Source organism: Synchytrium microbalum (assembly GCF_006535985.1).
Source record: "Synchytrium microbalum strain JEL517 chromosome Unknown SmJEL517_scf0011, whole genome shotgun sequence".
Lineage (NCBI taxonomy): Eukaryota > Fungi > Chytridiomycota > Chytridiomycetes > Synchytriales > Synchytriaceae > Synchytrium > Synchytrium microbalum.
Window position 1 is genome coordinate 337,529 of NW_022158360.1, and position 19,368 is coordinate 356,896.

Here is a 19,368-nt window from a genome sequence, read left to right on the forward strand (position 1 = left end):
AATGGAAGACTGAAGAACACGTACCGATCGTCAATGCCTTGACTCACCTTTCCCCTTCACAATTTTTTTTTGAAACTCAGAAACACATCCAAACAACACGATGTTTCCTACTATATGGAGGCGCACGGCGTTACATCTCCCATCCCGATACTTTGCCACGTCCTCAAAACCACCAGCAAACCTCGTCTCTCTCCTCCGCAAGCAAACCAACGCACCACTATCCAAAATAATAAAGGCTCTCTCCCACTCCAACAACTCCATCCCAGCCGCACTCGACTGGCTCTCCCACGACGCACTCGCATCAGGAACCGCCAAGGCTGCCAAACTCGATCGTGTCGCTGCTGAGGGTGTCATATACAGCATCACACCATCAACATTAATTAAAGGACGGGGCGTCAGAGGGATACTGGTTGAAGTAAACAGTGAAACGGATTTCGCGATACGTGGACCGCTGTTTCAGGCGTTTGTCAAGCGAGCTGCTGTGACGGGGGTGATGTTTGGTGAGAGTCTTGCTGGTGTTGTGGGGTTTGGAAGCACGACGTGTCTGCATGATGTGGATGCACGTAGATTATTAGATGCACCTGCATTCCCGCTGCCGGATTCTCCCGCCATAGAAGATAATACTCCCTTAAAGGACCTCCTCGCAACACTTATAGGCACCATCGGCGAACGCGTCACGCTCCGACGAGCATGCATCGCCCTCCCGCCGCCACGTATCGCAGCATCGGATCCGCTAACCATCGTATCCAGCTACATACACACGCTGCCGGGCAGCGATATGGGGAGGATGGGCGCTATGGTGGTACTAGCTGCGCGGGAAGCAGTACATAAAACAGGGAATGTGGATGGTGGTGTCGTGGATGAGATTGAGCGGTTTGGGAAGAGGCTTGCTCAGCATGTGACGGGTTTTAATCCGTTGACTGTGGACGGGTTGCTGGAGCAAGAGTTCTTGTTTGGCGGTGGCATGGTCAAGGATGTGGTTGCAGAGATGGAGGTAGCCAAGGGTGTGCGCGTTGAGGTGGTGGATTTTGTGAGGTATGAGTGTGGAGAGGGGATTGAGAAGGTGGAGAAGAATTTCGCGGAGGAGGTTCAGAAGCAGTTGGAGTAGGCAATATGGAGGCAAGATCCATCGTTAAAAAGAGTAAATAAGTTATAGAACAGAATAGAATAGAGCACGAATCGCATCAATAGAATTACATAGACAACATACACAAACGGTAGTAAACAGCAAAATCCATTTTTTATTTGAAACCAGTCCCAATTTTCTTGGTAAAAACTATTTCTTGTTTCCTTTCTGGTGGAGCCAATTTAAAGCTTGGGAGAAGATGACTTCTTAAGGACTGCAACACCGCCTCCAAGAGCGACTTTGCCGATTTCCTATTACCAATAATTGAAAAAGGTCAGTTTTCCGCAACACAGCGAAAAAAACGCGACGTTGCAAGCGTTAAAATATACCTTGATGGTAGATTGGAATGCAACGGTAATGGTCTCGGCATCTTCCTTGACTTTCCACAATTCAGTGGACAAGGTTTGGCCAGGGAGGACGGGGTGTGCTATTCAAAAAAGGAGGGTCAGACAACATCCCTTGATTTCTCGTGTCTTTTAACGACACTGGGAAATAAATCGAGAATGTCGTGGTCCAAGCACTCACTGAAACGAGTCCTGTACGATACAAGTCTACGTCCATCATTCTCTCCATAAGCCTGCAAGACTGCACGTACACCTTGAGCGTACGAGCACAAGCCGTGCAAGATGGGGACCTTGAAGCCTACTTTGCCAGAAAATACTGGGTCCTACAAAACGAAACCATTTCAATACAAAACACACCCAAAGTTGAATAACACAGACATACAATGTGGAGAGGGTTGTAGTCAGACGAGAGACGGTAGAGCTGAGCCTGCTCTACACGTGTTGGGGTTACAACCACCTTGTGGGCAGGTGTTTTTGGTGGGGTTGCTTCTGGTGGTGGTTTGGGCTGTAAAGAGAAGTGTAGTGTAGTGTGAGTGAAATATACGTACAGTCAGAGACATTATGAAAGCGCATACTGGTGCTGGACCACCGAATCCTCCAGCGTCACGGAAGAAGGCACGACCACTACATATGACAACATGTTAAACCCTTAGAAGTGGAAATTGGAGCAAAGACAAACGGCCCTTACATGATCTTGGCGTATTTCTTGCCACTTGCATCAGAAATGACGGTTTCGGATTCCATGATGCAGGCTACAACAAAAAAAGAATCATTTACTCCAACTATATCTAACTGACGACTCATAGCACCACCATTTTACCTTTGCCAATATCATAAACACCAGTAGTACGTCCCCTTGCAATCAACTCCCCCTTGGATTCAAGAGGCAGAGGGTTGTACAATTCAATCATACGTTCTCCATCCAACAATTTAGTCAAGTCGAGCTTGACGCCAGGGACGTTGAATCCGCCTCCAGCTCGTTTGCTGAAATCGGTAACGTCTTGTGAGTAGCCGCTAAAAATGGTAGGGTTGTGGAGGTGGGTTAGTTATGGGTGAGTACGAGCGACATGAAGATGTCGTGTTTTGATGAAGACACCACTTACCCCAAAACAACAGGGATTGAAGGGAAGGCTTGGAAGTCCTTGTTCAATTCATAAGTCTATAGCAACAAAAAGACATGTAAGCCATGTATTCTGAATGTGAGACTTAAATGCCCGTCCACGCAATTTGCCATGATTTGGTCTCAAGCACAAACAGAACGGACACATCAGCAACTACTCACGTATCTGAAATCTTCTTCACCGATTCCACAAGCGTAAATCAACAAATCACGCTTGTTATAGGTAATTCGTGACTCTGTGGTGGGGAGCTCGGATAAATCGACGGCTGGCATCTTGATTTCTAAATGAGACCAATAAGTTTCAATAGCAGAATCGGGTGTGTTGGGTTCAAGTTTGAGAACGACGGTGTGTGAAATCGTGGAGAAGTTGATGATTGATGCATGTGTTTGTGATGTTGTTTCACAGCACAGCTTCAACGGTTCAAAACGAGATAGTATGGCACGATGCACTTCAAATCAACATGTTTCTGCTGCTTACTGGCCCTTACCTATACCAGAGAGTAAAAACGACGTGAGAAAATGTAATCAAAAGGGAAAAACAGTTTGAATTGTGGCAAAATCAGAACAAAACCACTTTCTAAGGCGAGCCAGAAGCAAGAACTGCATCATCATGTACCAATCTAGGGGCTTACCTTGTACTTGGCTCTTTAAATTCCTAAGTTCAAGTTTCGTGAAACACAAGCTGACTTTTGAAAGACGCAAGTCAGTTTACGTCATCAACGACGGAACAACCGACCAGCGTACATCAAGGCAACGAGACGCCTAAGATCCGAGTGATATTCTCATTTATCTTTCATCCTGTATTGCAACCCTTTGTCGCACTATAATAGTGGATCTTGTAAAACACGCAACAGGTTCGCGACATTTGAACCAAGACCAAGACCTGGGACTAGGAGGAGGAAATCACGTACATGTTTTTAATTCAATTCAATTTCAATAGATTCAATCATCAATCAGCATTTGAAATCCTACAGAACCACAGAATCAACAATTGCGTGAAACGAACATGCTCCCTCTGTATTTCTCAACCAGGCTTGGGACTGGGCTATGGCCACATTGAGCACCGTTTCCATTCAGGTACCACTAGCTCTCTCTCCCCTCCAAATAGAGCACGAGCATCAATTAAACCAAGATTCACATACTAGCAGCCAACTCAATGCAAACAGCTTGTCCACCACCACCACGCACAAGTTCCATAACCCATCACATGATGAGCGAGCACACATACCAATTAAATTCAAGGCAAACCCACCAACTCTGGAACATCGTGGAAGAAACCGCATGTACATTGGGCTGGTGTATACTACGACACCGAATGTCGCCCACAGCACACATCCAGAGTCCGGCCTGCGAAAATGAAAAGCACATCATCCGCTATGACCAACTGCACCGAGGTCCCAGGTCGGCGCAAAACGTCTAACTTCGATGGATGTCAATGGTGTTGACCACTGGCCGGTGGCGTGATGGCCCGAGTGTATGCAAGACAGTCATGGGTATGGTGGTGAGACCAGAGGAGGCTCTTGATTCTTGTGAGTGACTCGCTTGAGACCTGATGGAGCGAAATGTGTCAGAGTTGTTAGTTGTTTTGATAGACACAACCATGCTATTGTGTGTTGCCCATAACAAACAATTAGAAACTTACTATTGCGTAATTAACTTATCATCTACGTCTTGTCCTCCTCCATAACAGCCACATTTTTGGCTTCCATTTTGAACTCTTCCTCCCTCTTCAACCGTTCCAATCGAGCTTTATCTTCATCATTTGATTCAACATTATTCTTCTCATCTACTGCTTTGGTAGCTTTGACTCGACACTATTCCAAGCGGCAATTTATGGGATGACTTTGTCCTGGGGCAGTACACAAAAATTGTCATGGGTTGGCAAAACAAGGATGATACCATTGCGGCGAGCCACCAATCCTGGGTCATCGTCTGGTTCCATACGGTGCTCACGACTCCTAAATCCTAAATATTTTACTATGTTTATATCGTTGTTTCGTTGTAGACTCTTAAACTCCAGTGCTTGTCTCCAATATCCGCGATTTTCGAGTGTCGCCCAGTCTTCTGGTATTGTTATGAAGGGCAAGTTGTTCAAATAGCTTCCAAAGGCAGCGAATGTTGAGATTGCGGCTTTCAACTGGGCCATTGTCAAACGGTGTTTTGCCTCACAGACTACCCAAGTTCCATCGGCTCGTCGGAGCAAGCCATCTAGCTGACAGTATGGGTTCAAATACTCATCTAATATTGTTCCTTTCTTGTATAGACGGATTGGTTTGGATGGTTGATGACGAAGTTTGAGAACATGCTTTTCATATTCCTCTACAGTAGTGGTAATTACGGTCTCCAGAGCCAAGTCTGCATGTCGCTGCCACCCAGTCAACTCCTTTACATCTGTCGTTAACTCTTCAATACTTCGTGCTAGACCCTCGATCTCTGGAAACTGTTCGTACAAGGGTCGGCGACGAATGGCGAGCTCGAATTGGGTTTCGATACTCACAGTCATTTCGTTTACCCTTGGGTTTTTCTGCTTGTCTATGCTATTGGTTACTATAAAACTCCGAATATCCCCGGCACAGCGTCTCATATTCACAACAGGTTCATCTTTGAAAACTTCTGCTCTCCACGTGATGAGTGAAGGATCTACATCATCAATATGAGTGTTTGGTAGATTCTTCTTCACTATTTCCACCAGCAGTTTTATGAGTTTTTCTTCGTCCATGCTAGGATCTATTCTACAGAGAGTAACGAGAGTAGCTTTAGCATGTAGTTTAAAGTAGGTTTGCTTTTACTACATATAAGATTTCAGCTCATTCCCGAGAAGCAAATCATTGCGTCCTCCAATCCTATTCTCGCCTATTACCTGCTGTTGATTTCTTTCTAATTGTTCGTTTTGATGTTTTGATGCTACGCTAGTCCAGTGTATTGTCCAGCCTATTATGGATGCGATGATCAGTGAAAGATGTCCGATTGAAGTCAGAATGCTACTATTTCCATGTCTCTAAAGCCCCAGAACGCTGAATAGACGACACTTACCAAACTACGATCTAATCGTAGATTGAAGTCGACAAGATTACTAGAGCTGAGGAATCGCAGGTCAAGACTTAATTCAAAAGGACCACACGGTTATTTCTACTGAGCTAATTGACTCAAAGCTCTCGTGAACGCGAGTCAATACTGGATGAGTTGCAAATCACATTTCATAACTTTCCAAACGGTTTCCAGCTGGGTTTCCAGGTAGACGAGTGTAGACGTGATCTACGCATTCAAACATGTATTCAACGCTATCATTAACATCATACATAGTTTCCTTTCCATAATGTTCACTGTGCTTCGAAACTTGGCCCTCCAAATATCAAAAGCAATAAACCACATGATGTATGTTGCGGATGTATCGAATGCTATTGCGTGTTGCCATAATATACAATTAGAAACTACTAACTATTATATAAATAAATTATCCTCTAGGTCTTGACCTCCATAACAGCCACCTTTTTCGCTTCCATTTTAATCTCTTCCTCCCTCTTCAACCGTTCCAATCTTGCTTTATCATCATCATTTGATTCAACACTATTCTTTTCATCCACTGGTTTGATAGACTCAGCTTCTTCTTTAGTGGCTTCTACTACTTCCACAGCAGCAGCGACTGCTTCGACAGGAGCACCACTAACCTGCTCTTCATCACCCTCTTCTTCTTCCACTACTACTGCTTCCACAACAGGAGCAGCAACATCTTCACGCGTCTTGACTTGCTCAGCAGCAGCAGCAGCGTCCACAACCCTCTTGGCCTCAACAGCGGCCCTCTCAGCAATAACAACCGCAGGCCGTGGATTAATCGCAAACCTCGGATTATCAACCCGATTGTCAACCCTCGATACCCCATTCTTACCACTCACAGTCGGACTACCATTTCCATCCCCACCAAACGGATTTCCACTTTGCCCAACCTGGGACTCAAGCCGTCGTCTCCGTTCCTCCTTTTCGAATTTACGGGCGTCCTTGTATTGCATCCACCATGGCTGTGGTGTGGACTCGGACGATGATGGAGATGATGATGGAGATGGGGATTGGACGGCGTGGCCGAATGGTTGTGGTTTTGAGGGTGGTTTGTATGTGCCTGTTCCGTAGAGGATGGCGAGACTGGATGTTTCGTTGGCGTATGGGATTGGGGTGGTAATGTCTTTGCGGCGGCCTTTGCCGCGGATGGAGAGAGGGTGTGCTTCGGTGTTCTGGTAAAAAGATGTGAGCTGAGGATATACCGTTTTTTACCACGACCACATGCTTTGAAAGTTAATTGCTTACAAAGACAAAGTCCGTCAACGAGATGGTATCATCTGACGTATAAGTCAAATACTAAACAAAGTGATTCAAAACGGGTCAAAAGCGGCCATCACAAACCTTGCAAAAACAGACAGTCAAAAACATATCGACATACCAAATATTTGAGTGTTTCAGCCAGGAAGAACGACTGCTGCAAATTATCATGCATCGGAGGCAGTATATCAACGTTGCTCAACCCAGAGAATCCAAACTCGACACGGCATGACTTGTTGAGGTTCTATGGAAAGAACCAAGTTGGTTGAGGACGTTTCAAACCAGAAAAAGGCCACATTGAGGAGCATCTACCTGAGCAATAACCCAGTTCCACTCCCGATACATGGGATCATGAGTCAACCTCCACATATAGAATATACTTTCAATTGTTTCTGGTCTAAAGAGATCCATCAAATCGTCGTTCAATAAACATCCTAACCAAAAAAGCCAATTCTGATCGAGAAATCACCTCAAGATGTAATACGGCGAAGACCCAGGTGCGAAAGTATGCGGATCCACAAACTCTGATCCAAGTCCAGTTTCAGACACCATATATGACAAGAAACATGATTCGGTGATTCCTCGACCAATATTGAGATGCGTTGTCCAGTTTCCGTGTGGTTTTGTTAGAGCTCCTATATATGTATTGATGAGATTGTCAGACAGTGAAAAATGTAAAGTCTTGGGATGTAGCTTCTATGTGTGTTTGTCAACTTGCCTAATGCAAACATTCCACCTGCAAAGCATGACTAGGCACGGATGGAATTGAGATTTGTAAATACACATTCTGGTTGGAAAAGAGAAAACAGTTTTTCTGTTACCAGATGTTCAAAGTGATAATCCGCCATTGTCGTTCCATCATTAGCAGCATTCGTGGTCGGCACATAGATATGTCCCTTTGAATTGGTTTTAGCCATTCTGGCAAAGCTCTAAGCGGGAGGTATTTGAGGTCAGCGAAAACAAAAAGCAGAGTACACGAAGGATTTGTGCAGTTAACACAATCTAACATAATAAACCTTAAATAGTAACTTAAAGCACACTCATCAAACAGACGAACCGCAAAAACTCACATTCGCAATCTCATCATACAACACCCTATACTTATCCACACCCGTAGCAAGCCACAACTTCAGCAGATACTCATAATAACTATCTGCTTCAGCACCAAGCCCATATCTCTGATCATGTCCATCAATTCTATCCCCCTTAACCTGTACAGTCAATCCGACAAGTCCCGGTATCTGCTTCGGCACGGCAATCAAGTGCTCGTATATCCGTAGTGCCTTTTCAGCATATGTGATGTTGCCTGTTATAGTATTGGAATTCAATTGTTTGCCGGATTGAACATGCTTAAAAACGAATATATTCATATGTCCTAGTCCCTTCTAAGCATATGTAACGTTACCTGTTATATCAGAAAGATACTGAAACTCTATTTGCATTGTTCCGATTTCAGCTAGTTTGACGGCCTTGTAGCCCAAGTGGTTGCTGCGCTCTTCCTGTTGGACTCCAAGGAGGATTTGGTTTGATGGGATTCCTGATGCTGTGTAAGGATGTGATGAGTTAGAATTGATTAAGTATCAATTTCGTTGGTGGGTGTTTTTTCTTGCTACTCACCATCGTTGAAGGCAGGTAATATCATATCGGCTAGAATGACTGCCTTTTCAATGAATCGTTTATCTCCTTCCAGATCATAGGCTGAGAGGAGACCGCCCAGAACACGGATGACGGTTTCGAACAGGTTTATACTGGTCGGCTAAGGGAAGACGAGTTGTGTTAGAAGAATAAGAGCAAGCAGAAAAGCATCAATGGGCTAAACAACAGGACACCTTTGTTCCCGTTGTTCTTTGAAAGAATCATTGCGCAAAAAAACATGACCTGTGCATGCAACATACAATATCAAAATTCATCTCCAGCACAAGCTCCTTTGCCTGCTGGTACTCAGTCTCCAGCCCCATTATATACAATGTGGATAACGCGTCCACGGGCGTATTCAGCATTGTGAATGTTCTATAAAAACGAGTTTTAACATCTGGGTGGGTCCAACACGTCATCATGTCAACAAACACTCAACTGGTACCAATTGTGGCATTCACCCGACACTGGTCTCACTTCATCGCATCCTTTGGCACGGGTATAGTAGCCAGACCATGCATGTACCATCATCTAAAGTGTGAAAATTGAAGGTTAAGGGTTGTGTTGGCGTGTGTGTCTGAGGTAGCAGGTTCACATGAAGCTGCCACAGTACGAGAGTAATCAAGCTATACGCCAAATAAACGTCATCACCAACGTGTCATCACTCCTTTTCCTCCCTTAAACCACCACCCTTGGGTTCAAACCATTACCTCTTTAATAGCATCAGCCTTATCGACATCACTGGCCACACTTCCCAGCACACCAACGAAATGGGTCGCCTGGTTCCCACCGACATAGTCTCTATCTCTCTGCATCGGTCCCATTGCAACCCGACTAGCGTTGACAATAACTCTAACAGGATCTTTGACATCCTCGAGCACATCCTGTTGGTGCTGTTTCGGCGGCCGTCTGCGTGCATTTGGCTGCTTCATTTGATGTGCGACGGATGGGTTATTAGGATCAGTGTCGTCTGAAGCGAGGTCATGATGATGGTTTGGTTCGTGATGTCTGTTGCGCGGAGGTGGGCCGGACCTGAAGAAGGAGATGAGGATTAGGAGTCCTATGGCTATGAGGATTATGATACGGATTGGGCGGGGCGACAGGACTATTCTCGCCATTTTTAGCATTTGTGCAAAAGTCCGACTTGAGCTTGGATTCAATGTGGAGAAGAGAAGATTAAATATTAAAGGATTAACAGCAAAAGAGCATATTCTTGTTCTTTACTGATATAAACACGTATAGAGCATGAGGTCCAGTTCGATTCCGATATAAACCACGCTACAATTCCAACTGATAACTTGAACACCTCATGAGCACGATCTGTGCATGTTTTTCGATTTGTATGATTATATTCAGTTAAATTGGTCCTAGATCTACCAGATAAAGAGCCAAAACGCGTCGTTTTGGTCCTGATCAGTTTTACATCAGTGGGGGTCATTTGTTCGTCGTTGCTCAGCAAAACAAAACAAAACTCACATACAACCACATACAACCCCCAAGACTAGTCCAAATAATCATAAAATGGTAGGTCCCACTCTTGATCTGCAGACACCGTATCACTACCTATGAATCCACCAGTCTTTTCCCGTGTAATCTCCACCACCAAACATGGCTGTTTTGCATGGCCATCAAACGATGAGGGAATGGTGACAAGACGAGATGCTTTTCACTTATAAAAAGTATCCAGTCGCCTACCCATCATACAAATCATCACATTCATCCATTCATATCATACCATTCCCATATCAGCATATCTCGCCATTCACCAACATTCGTGTTTTTGTTTTGTTGGCGTTTATACCATGTAATCTGACTGGTTTGATATATTTAGGAAGGAGGAAAAGCTGGATCATCAAAGAAGGACAAGGCTCCACCTCTCTCTCGTGCTGCCCGTGTATGTATCATATATACTTATATTGTTTATCGTTTAAATGTCGCAGTCACCATGTTTAGCATTTGGATCAAACACAACTACATCACTGATTATACCATAAAATTCATCTCAACACACCACTAACATACAATTCATTCATCCAAAAAGGCTGGTCTACAATTCCCAGTCGGTATGCCCACTATTCCCATCAACCATCAACAATGCATGACACTAATCAATACCCTCTACGTACCTGTCAGGTCGTATCCACCGTTACTTGAAGGCCCGTTCCCAAAACAACATTCGTGTTGGTGCCAAGGCCGCAGTCTACTCGGCTGCCATCTTGGAATACTTGACTGCCGAAGTCCTCGAATTGGCTGGTAACGCTTCAAAGGACTTGAAGGTCAAACGTATTACCCCCCGTCACTTGCAATTGGCAATCCGTGGTGACGAAGAGTTGGACTCCTTGGTTCGTGCTACTATTGCCGGTGGTGGTACGTGTCAATTGATTGCTTGTCATCCATTATCAAGTTGCTTGTTATCGCAATGTGTCGAGACGCTTGATGTACAATCATTACCAATCGCTATCCAACACATCCTCACCAACACCCACCACCCAACCCATATAGGTGTCATCCCTCACGTACACAAGTCTCTCCTCCCTGCTCCTGCTCCCAAGGGTCCTCCCGGAGCTCCACCAGCAAAGAAGCAAAAGGAATAAGCAATGTCTCGTATAAACTCCTTGTAAAAGTAAAAAGAAATGGGCGTGGGCATATTTTTTGTTGAATGGGATGAAGGAAATGAAATTAAGAGAGAGGGGTTGGGTGCAGAAGTTGTGTGTGTAGATATTTGCTTATTACAGAAAGACTGTTATTGAAAACACTCAATGGTGTTGAAACTAATGTTTTATTTGTGTAATTATGAGTATCTAAGCGTCTACTTCTCGTACAATGTATCAGATGTATCAGACCGGCTTTACAATCTCATCCGCCTCCTCACTCTCGCCATCCTCCTCCTCATCCACATCCCTATCAAAATGCCCTACCTCACCACCACTCCGAAAACTCTGATTCCATCTCAGCATCCCATTAATATCCCTCACCCAGTCCCTCGCAGCCGACGCATGCACCACATCTCCATCATCGTCCGTACACGGCGACGCATCCAGTCGATTCACACACGGTATCGGGTACTTTGACATGTCGATTTTTATGTATTCACCTTTTTGCAAGATGTGCAGGGCGCGTCCGTCGATGCTTACTTCGGCGTTGGAGCGCGTGTGTGGGGTTAGCTAGTATATAAGAAAAGTCCTGTGTGAGTTGAGGAGAAAAGGAAGAAGCTTTTTTGCGGAAACGTGCGTTTTTGTCACGTACAGAGACTTGGATGTTTGATGAGTGCGGCAGCAGGATTGATCTAAAAGAGAGCGAGCGTGGTGATACGGGGGTTAGGAGAATGCAATTTAGAGATGGGTGGACTATGGGGCCTCCTAAAATTGAGTGTATTACGTATGTCAGAGATGGTTTTATTTTGTTTGCTTGAGAACTTGAAAATGTGACGGCTTCAAGGTTTTACCAGCAGATAACGAGTACGCTGTACTCCCAGTGCCCGTCGCGAAAATCAGTCCATCTGCCTACCACCAAAAAAAACGCAGTAAGTCACGATAACGAATCAACTTCAACATCGATATGCAGCACACATACCACAACACTAGTCAGCATTTCGCTATTAACCTCGACTTTCAACTGAATCAGATGCGGCTGCCGTCCTCTCCCCAGATACACCTCATTCATAGCCGGCACGTCATTGCCAAACTTGTTAATCCGGGTGCCATCACTATTGTAAAACCCACAAGCGAGACGCATGCGTAAGAGCAGCGTGACGTCTCCGTCGATGACTTTGCGGAGCGCGACCTTGTAGTGCTGGAACTGGTAGGGGAGGAGGAAGCCCAGCGTGCCGAGCGAGAAGGAGATTATGGGTGGCACGGCGGTTGGGAAGAGGGATGTTAGGTGGAGGATTGTGCCGTCTCCTCCTAATATGATGCGTCGTGTGAGTATCAACAAGAAAAAAAATTAGGAATTAAGGTATATTGATTTACCAAGTGCAATAGCAAAATCCACCGTCCGATTATACTCTTCAAACGCCGACTCAGGCGGTGTGAGATGCACTACGGGCATATCGAATGGTGGGGATTGGAATAGTGGTGCTGTGCCTGGTTCTACTACGATGTTTAGATCTGCATATTCGGTCGAGAGGTAGGAGATGACGTTGTAGAATGCTTGGTCTGTTTTGGCATCGTTGGGTTTCTTGACGATGAGGCATGTGCGGGGACGTTGCAGCCAGCGGAGTTTGTGCTCGTGTCTGTGTGGAGGGGAGGTGGTTGGTGAGTGAGTGAAACACGTTGTGATGATGTAGGTTGAAGAGTTCACGAATTGATCCAGCAACAATGAAACGAGTTCATGAATGAAATGAATGACTAGATCAAGCTTGTAGGATCTCAAAGCACGTTTGTGATCACCAACCCATAAAGCGAAGCCTTTGGACGAATGAACCAACCAAGTCACATACATTGGCTCCGACGCAACAGTCTGCGTAATCTCCGATCTAGCGCCAATAGCAGATGCGTCCAAGTCTAACACCACCAGAATGTCAGCTCTCATGTTGCGACAAGACCAACACCAAATCATTTCCAAATTGTACCATCCCAAGATCCAATATCCTGTATCTTTAATCTGGCCTTGTTTGGTAGCGAGGTAGTCCATTTATGAGTAAATTTGCCTGTTATGTGGGCACTTCCTTGAGTTGAATAATGTTGCTTGAAATGTTGCGTCAAGCGCAGAATGTGAAGCTTTGTTGATGTGGGAGGGAGGTGAGGGCGTGGGAGGAGGCATAGCTTGCATGGATGGAATGGGGCGTATGGTGTGGTGAGCTTTATGTTTGGATGTTTCATTTGCTTTATTTGAATGGTGAGTTGTTGTTGATGTAAGGTGCTTGGATTTTTTGTTTGGTGTAGGTGGAAGGTTGGTAAAGCGCGTGTTTTAGATCATTGAATTACTTTTTAATTTATTGGTTTATATGTATTGGAATGCTTTTGATGCGGCTCTAACACGTACAATTAGCTATAAATAGGACATCAACATATTTCAAATTGTGACACGATACTTAGACTACTTAAGATGCTTGATGAAGAACTACTATTAGTAGTATTGCCTTATCTTTGCTTCACAGAAACTTGAAAGTCTTAGCCTCTTATTTGATATCCCAAAGTCTCGCTAAAAATCAGGTCATCCATGAAGATGGCCCGTTAAGAGATAGAATCTCCTTTGTTATGAAACTCGATGGCTCTCCTGTATACTCAGAAAGGTCTCACACTTTGGTTGAAGAGGAGTGGAGAGAGTTGTCACCGTGTCGGAATCCACCGATGTGAGTACATTGGTTTTTGTTGTTTGTGGAGATTGCAGCCACCAATATACTAATAGTCTCAGGAAGAATTGAAATAGGAGCTTGGAAGCGGGTCCACATCACGATCCTTTCCACCGGGACGAATGCCCCTGTCATAAACAACCTTCTGTCCGGACATTACTTCTGTATCCATCCATCGTTTGTACGTTGGTGGTCTTATCAAGTGGTGATATTTCATTTTGCCAAATGGAAAAAAGAATCAAATGTTTATCTGGAGGAGTACCTTACTGGAACGACTCTATGCTAGCCGTCACACCTTAAACAGTGAATCCAACTTGTACCTGTCCCGCCTCCACCCTCACTCCTGGACTGTGCTCCATACTCTCGTATTTGCCTAAACATCAGATGCAGTCAGCAACTCATCCCAAAGTACTCAATGGGTGTTGCGGATGATCATAAATTCTGCATGCATGGAAGCACTGTTGCCGCGAGATACCTACATATCCCGATTCAGATACAGACGTTTATGCCCGTGAGATGAGCGTCGAGAAAACACTAAATAGTAAATGTGAGATTTGTGAGTCGACAATGATTTGAAGAGAGATCCGGCTTTTTTGCTTACAATTCAAAAGTCCCCTGCGGTGAGACCAGCCATGTAAGGAGTCTTCCTGCTTCGGGGGTTCTCTGTCGGCAACGAGCATGTATCACGTTCGGCGACTTCACCTTGAGCACCAGATGACGGTGCAGTCAATGCTTCTTTCGACCAGGTACTCACAGAAGAACTTCACACATCGTCCTAAAGAGTAATGGAAGTTTGAGTGTGCTGTCTGAAACACTTAAGTAGCACTGTAACCAACTAACTTTTCGCCATAGAACCATCATGTAAAGGTCAAGCAGCCATTATTCACTATTAAAGGTACGGAAGGCGTTAGTAGTGTAGGCCCTCTGCATTTCTCCGGGCTTGGGACCGGCATTGGCAGCATTACCTATATGCATGATACAGACGTTGCGATATATAATAACTTAAGCATACTTGCCAGTGTTGAGGTACTTGTGTTTTTTGGCGCTACCATCAAATCATCTGTTTAGTACTGCGATATACATCCTAACAAAAAAAGGGTCAGTCGATTACGGTATGAGTTTTTTCGGTGTAGTTACATACTTGTGTTCAATAACATAATCACCAATCAAACGCGTTGCCAATGCACCAAAATCTAAACCAAATATAATAATGCCCATTCAATTGCAAGCAGTGTTCTCGTGATGTAAACAGTACAACCTAGAAGAGATATGGCGTGTCAGTACTCCGTGTGTCTTGAAGGTCAGAAGAGATAACGTCTTACGACACTGGTGGAACTAACAATCAAGTCATGTATATGAATGATTCTAATATTTTGGAGCAATAACAGCGAGGTTGCGGAACAAAATTGTTGATGACATTCGGCGACACGAACACCTACTATATGAAGTGTCACTCTCACGTATCTAAGGGTTAAAGAGTATAAATTATTTTATTCAACTCACTTGTAACGACAACCTTGAAGTTCAGACAAAATCAAGACACTCACCCGACATCCTCCCTTACATCCAATCCCACCCTCATTTCCAAGCGTAGTCCAACGAGAAGCACAGAAAAACTCAGAATCTTTATCACTGTTATTGCACTAAAAGCACCTCCAAACCTGCACCCACACACACAGAATTCAAGCATCAATATTACATGTATTAACTAAATAATAATAACCCCTCGCATTCCTTATGTAAATCCACCAACACTAGGCTCACGAAGCCTCAAACTACTCGCACTAGCAGCATTCTTGATATACCTCGTGCTCAAAAAGTCTGGTGTCTTGCGCAAATGCAGCATGTCCGCCATTTCAGGGACTCCAACAGGTGGGCGTGGTTGTGAGTTTATAATCAGTGCTTGTTTTGTTGCTGTACTTGCATTAGCAGGTTCATCAAGAGCTGGTGTTGATAAAGAGGATACTCCACTATTGGTGTTATTTTGACTTGTTGTTGCAGTTGAGGTTGATTTCTTTTGATATTTGAGGGATCGAGACCTAAAGACTTGGTTTACACCATTCATGCCGTTTCCATTTACATCTCCTGATTCGGATACAGATGCTAGTTGTCGTGAACTGCGTTTTGACGATACACTAAAAGAGTCAAATGTGGGTCAGCGTCATCTTGAAGCTCTGGGTTACGGATATTTGGCTTACGATTCAAATGTCCCTTGAAGAGAGCTCAACAACTGCCGAACCTCTCTTGCAGTTGCATCTTCTGTTTCTCCCATTGGCATCGAGCTTATATCCAGTTCAGCAAGCTCGCTTCGAGCACCAGATGACGGGGTGGCCAATGCTTCTTTAAGATCATCTACTCGGATAGGAGGACTACCGACATCGTCCTAAAAGGAAGAATACAATGAGTGTGAGCAATTTCTCTAGAATACCTTTAGAAAATGCTTGTTTTAGCCTTACCTCAGAAGAGTCATTCGTCGACGGCGCCTTGCGAGCACCTGCACCAACTACAGTAACAGTCGATCCGGACGTCCTACTAGAGATGCCCAACACAGATGCCCTATTCTTGGCATTCTTTCCAGCAACTGATTTGTCTGGTTCTAATATTTGAAACATATTAGGAAGTTGACATGCTAAAAAATGTGGGACAAAAATATGGAAGTAAGCGAGCTTTACCTAGACTATCCGAATCCTCAGGCACATACTCCACAGCCAGCTTCTCAACAACACCACCGACTTTCCGTATCTGATTATCTCTAATCAGTATACCATTCAGAGTGGATTCGGCGACCAGAAGCGTTAATGGCGACAAGTTTAATCCATTTTCGATATCCCTGAAACAAAAAACGTGTCAAGGCATGCGCCAAAAAAACATTCGCCAGAGCCGAGGTATGTCTTACTGGAATGACTTCCTGCTCCCCGTCACAGCAACCTCCAAGCCAGCATCCAATCCAACCTGTATCTGTCCAGCCTCCATCCTCTCACTCCTCAATTGCACCACATACTCGCGTATCTCCAGGTTACCCAGTATATCAGATGCAGTCAACAAGGCATCAATGAATATATTTCCCAACGAGCGTTGCGACGACGGTGATAAAATCTTGGATTCGTACGCGGTTGATTGGACCTTGTACAATACGGGGATGGCCTTTATGATATGTTCGGCACCGAATCGTTTAAACGAGCTACATGTTAGATTGCTGATGGCGATATAGTCGACGGGCAGGTTGTGTGATGAGAGGGAGTATTCGTAGATGGCCTTGTTGAAATCCGTCAAGAACTAAGAAAAAATAAAGTGGATGAGTGTCCGGGGAGAACGCGAAAAAAGCAAGCACGGAACGACCTTGGGACTATTGGTAGTCGACAACCCAATACTAGCCTCCACAGTCTCCAACCCAAACAAGCTACACAGAAACTCGGCCGCAAACAGCCTTATATCCACATCCCCGTCATTAACAAGCCTCAGCGTTGGCCGTATAAGCACATAGTCAACGGGATTACGCACAACATTAGGCACAAGTCGCCGTACCGATAGCTGTGACGACGCATCACCACCGCCACCATCTCTGGACACTGCCTGTACATGTGCAAACCTCACATGCACCACCATTTGTAAACACCGTAACAATATTTTGCGAGACGTTATCGTCTTGGAGTCTATCGTTAACGACTCTGCGGTCTGTCTATTCGACACAGGCGTGATTGGCACATCGCTGCTTCCGGCAGGAGAGGCGCCAGAAGCAGGCAATAAAGGAGTTGGCAGCTCGAGTTTCAGCCGATTGATTAAAAAGGCCAGTATCTCATTCACTTGATCTGGATACTGCACCTGAGTAGCCAAAGACCCTACAGATTCAATCAGAGCCTGCTCCAATGTTGCTTCTGCATCTGCTTTATGTGTCGAACTTGTCGAGTGACTTGTTCCAGTTGTAGATAGTAATTGACCAACGAGGACTTCTACAAGCTCCAAAATCGTCATGCCTATACTGCCACCACCGGCCGATATCAGATATGTTAAGGATCGTACTATGGAGGTCTGTATTTCTGGTGATGAGGTTGCAGATTGGTTTTGTAGTCGTTCTAGCATGTTTTGCATTGGAACGTATCGGTGCTGTGGCTGTACTGCGTTCGTTATAACATGTATGATATGGATTACGAATACTGATGACGGCCATTTCTCGTGTTCGTCCAAGTACCTAACACGCACAAAAAAAATCAATATCGCCAACTGTATGGATTGAACAACTTTGTCTTACTGAAACACTGGCGGCAACAGGAACTTGATACTAGCGACATTCGACTTTGCAAACAAATCCCTCAAAGTATCGTCAGCAATATGCTCCAATTCTGAATCTGTTATTAAATCGTCTGTTATCGAAGCTCGTTTGGCAGCGGGAGATGGGCCTCCTAAACCTGGAGATGGCGGTATTCTGTTCTCGCGAAAAAGTAAGCATTGGCATACCTAGCAAAAAAATCATAATAAGATTACATGATACTCACGTTCTACCAGGAGAATTCGGCGACACGGCCGACATTTCACCACTCTCAGTTGGATCATACACGTTTGACATGGCAGACGGTATAATCTTCTCTGCATACTGCTCTGCTCGACTTCCACTCAGAAACGTATCTGATGCTACCATGGAATGTATACCCTTTAAACCTGCCAAGTGCATCCTGACGTAAAAGTGTCATTAGCTCGAGTTGCTGCATTTTTTTGTTGTTGCTACGATTAATCCTTACTTGTGCTCAATAAGATGATCACTAGTCAAATATGTAGCCAGCGCACAAAATTTGTCCACCAAGTGCGAATAAATGTCATTCAATTCGATATCTGCTGAGGCAGTGTGATCGTGATATCTGCTAAACAGTACAAACTAATAAAAATACATGTTAGTATGCTAACGAGCACGTATTTGGTTTACAAGGGCTTACGACACTAGTGGAGCTAACAATCAAATCCGGATCTGGATTCCCCAGTATCTCGAGCACAATCCTCAGCACGCTTTTCGCAAACAGGTTTAGATGCTGATGACATTGATCAATCAATGCACTCAGGATCTGTAATGTCACTCTCACGTATCTAAGTTTCCCAAAACATATCAGTTAGACTTGAAACAACCTTAAAAATCCCACAGACGTGATGCAGTACTGTCACTCACCCAACACGATACCTCCTCAAATCCAGCCTCAATCTCTTTTCCAGATATGTGCCGATTTTAGCTAGCTTTTGAGGTTTGCTTGAAGCATAGAAAATCAATTTCGAGAGGTTGCTGGATTGTGGGCCTTCTTGACCTGGCTGGTTTGGATACACTGCGTTTACTATTACAACGTGGTTGAACCACGAGCCACACCACAGCGACGAGTCGAGACAGTCGCTGCTGTTCATCGTTTGAGTGTGCTTGTCGAGCTGAAAATGGGAAGATGAGGAAGAGAGCACGTGGGAGGAGGAGGAGCTCTAGAGAGCCAAGGATCTAGAGCTCTGAGAGAGCTTCTTTCTATGTGGCCTCTATATGGATCTTGGCTTCTGCTTGATGTTCAAGTGC

At 44.7% G+C, this 19,368-nt stretch overlaps 6 protein-coding genes across 6 annotated transcripts; 2 read left to right on the plus strand and 4 right to left on the minus strand.

Moving 5' to 3' along the window:
- Positions 1-100: 100 nt before the first annotated feature.
- On the plus strand, positions 101-1,108 carry SmJEL517_g02600 (uncharacterized protein; the record flags this gene model as incomplete). The annotated part of the gene is made up of 1 exon (XM_031168528.1): positions 101-1,108. The coding sequence occupies one exon, from the start codon at positions 101-103 to the stop codon at positions 1,106-1,108; it is 1,008 nt and encodes a 335-aa protein (XP_031025519.1).
- Positions 1,109-1,308: 200 nt separating this feature from the next.
- Positions 1,309-2,863, minus strand: SmJEL517_g02601 (uncharacterized protein; the record flags this gene model as incomplete). The annotated part of the gene is made up of 9 exons (XM_031168529.1): positions 1,309-1,377; positions 1,456-1,553; positions 1,652-1,793; positions 1,853-1,975; positions 2,046-2,094; positions 2,159-2,222; positions 2,291-2,484; positions 2,574-2,629; positions 2,753-2,863. The coding sequence occupies 9 exons, from the start codon at positions 2,861-2,863 to the stop codon at positions 1,309-1,311; spliced, it is 906 nt and encodes a 301-aa protein (XP_031025518.1).
- A 3,188-nt stretch (positions 2,864-6,051) lies between these two features.
- Positions 6,052-9,654, minus strand: SmJEL517_g02602 (uncharacterized protein; the record flags this gene model as incomplete). Its single annotated transcript, XM_031168530.1, has 13 exons — positions 6,052-6,816; positions 6,890-6,940; positions 7,023-7,145; positions 7,214-7,298; positions 7,371-7,536; positions 7,638-7,650; positions 7,723-7,830; positions 7,972-8,207; positions 8,307-8,444; positions 8,519-8,657; positions 8,797-8,911; positions 8,976-9,067; positions 9,247-9,654. 13 exons carry the CDS (start codon positions 9,652-9,654, stop codon positions 6,052-6,054), a joined length of 2,439 nt encoding a protein of 812 aa, XP_031025554.1.
- A 541-nt stretch (positions 9,655-10,195) lies between these two features.
- On the plus strand, positions 10,196-11,130 carry SmJEL517_g02603 (uncharacterized protein; the record flags this gene model as incomplete). The annotated part of the gene is made up of 5 exons (XM_031168531.1): positions 10,196-10,312; positions 10,368-10,430; positions 10,578-10,599; positions 10,670-10,903; positions 11,039-11,130. 5 exons carry the CDS (start codon positions 10,196-10,198, stop codon positions 11,128-11,130), a joined length of 528 nt encoding a protein of 175 aa, XP_031025553.1.
- A 243-nt stretch (positions 11,131-11,373) lies between these two features.
- UTR1 (NAD+ kinase) lies at positions 11,374-13,066 on the minus strand (the record flags this gene model as incomplete). Its single annotated transcript, XM_031168532.1, has 6 exons — positions 11,374-11,700; positions 11,783-11,895; positions 11,982-12,039; positions 12,110-12,438; positions 12,505-12,767; positions 12,975-13,066. 6 exons carry the CDS (start codon positions 13,064-13,066, stop codon positions 11,374-11,376), a joined length of 1,182 nt encoding a protein of 393 aa, XP_031025517.1.
- Positions 13,067-15,564: 2,498 nt separating this feature from the next.
- Positions 15,565-19,211, minus strand: SmJEL517_g02605 (uncharacterized protein; the record flags this gene model as incomplete). Its single annotated transcript, XM_031168533.1, has 11 exons — positions 15,565-15,964; positions 16,028-16,212; positions 16,286-16,425; positions 16,502-16,659; positions 16,726-17,105; positions 17,169-18,018; positions 18,079-18,252; positions 18,323-18,499; positions 18,566-18,699; positions 18,758-18,905; positions 18,985-19,211. The coding sequence occupies 11 exons, from the start codon at positions 19,209-19,211 to the stop codon at positions 15,565-15,567; spliced, it is 2,973 nt and encodes a 990-aa protein (XP_031025552.1).
- Positions 19,212-19,368: the final 157 nt, after the last annotated feature.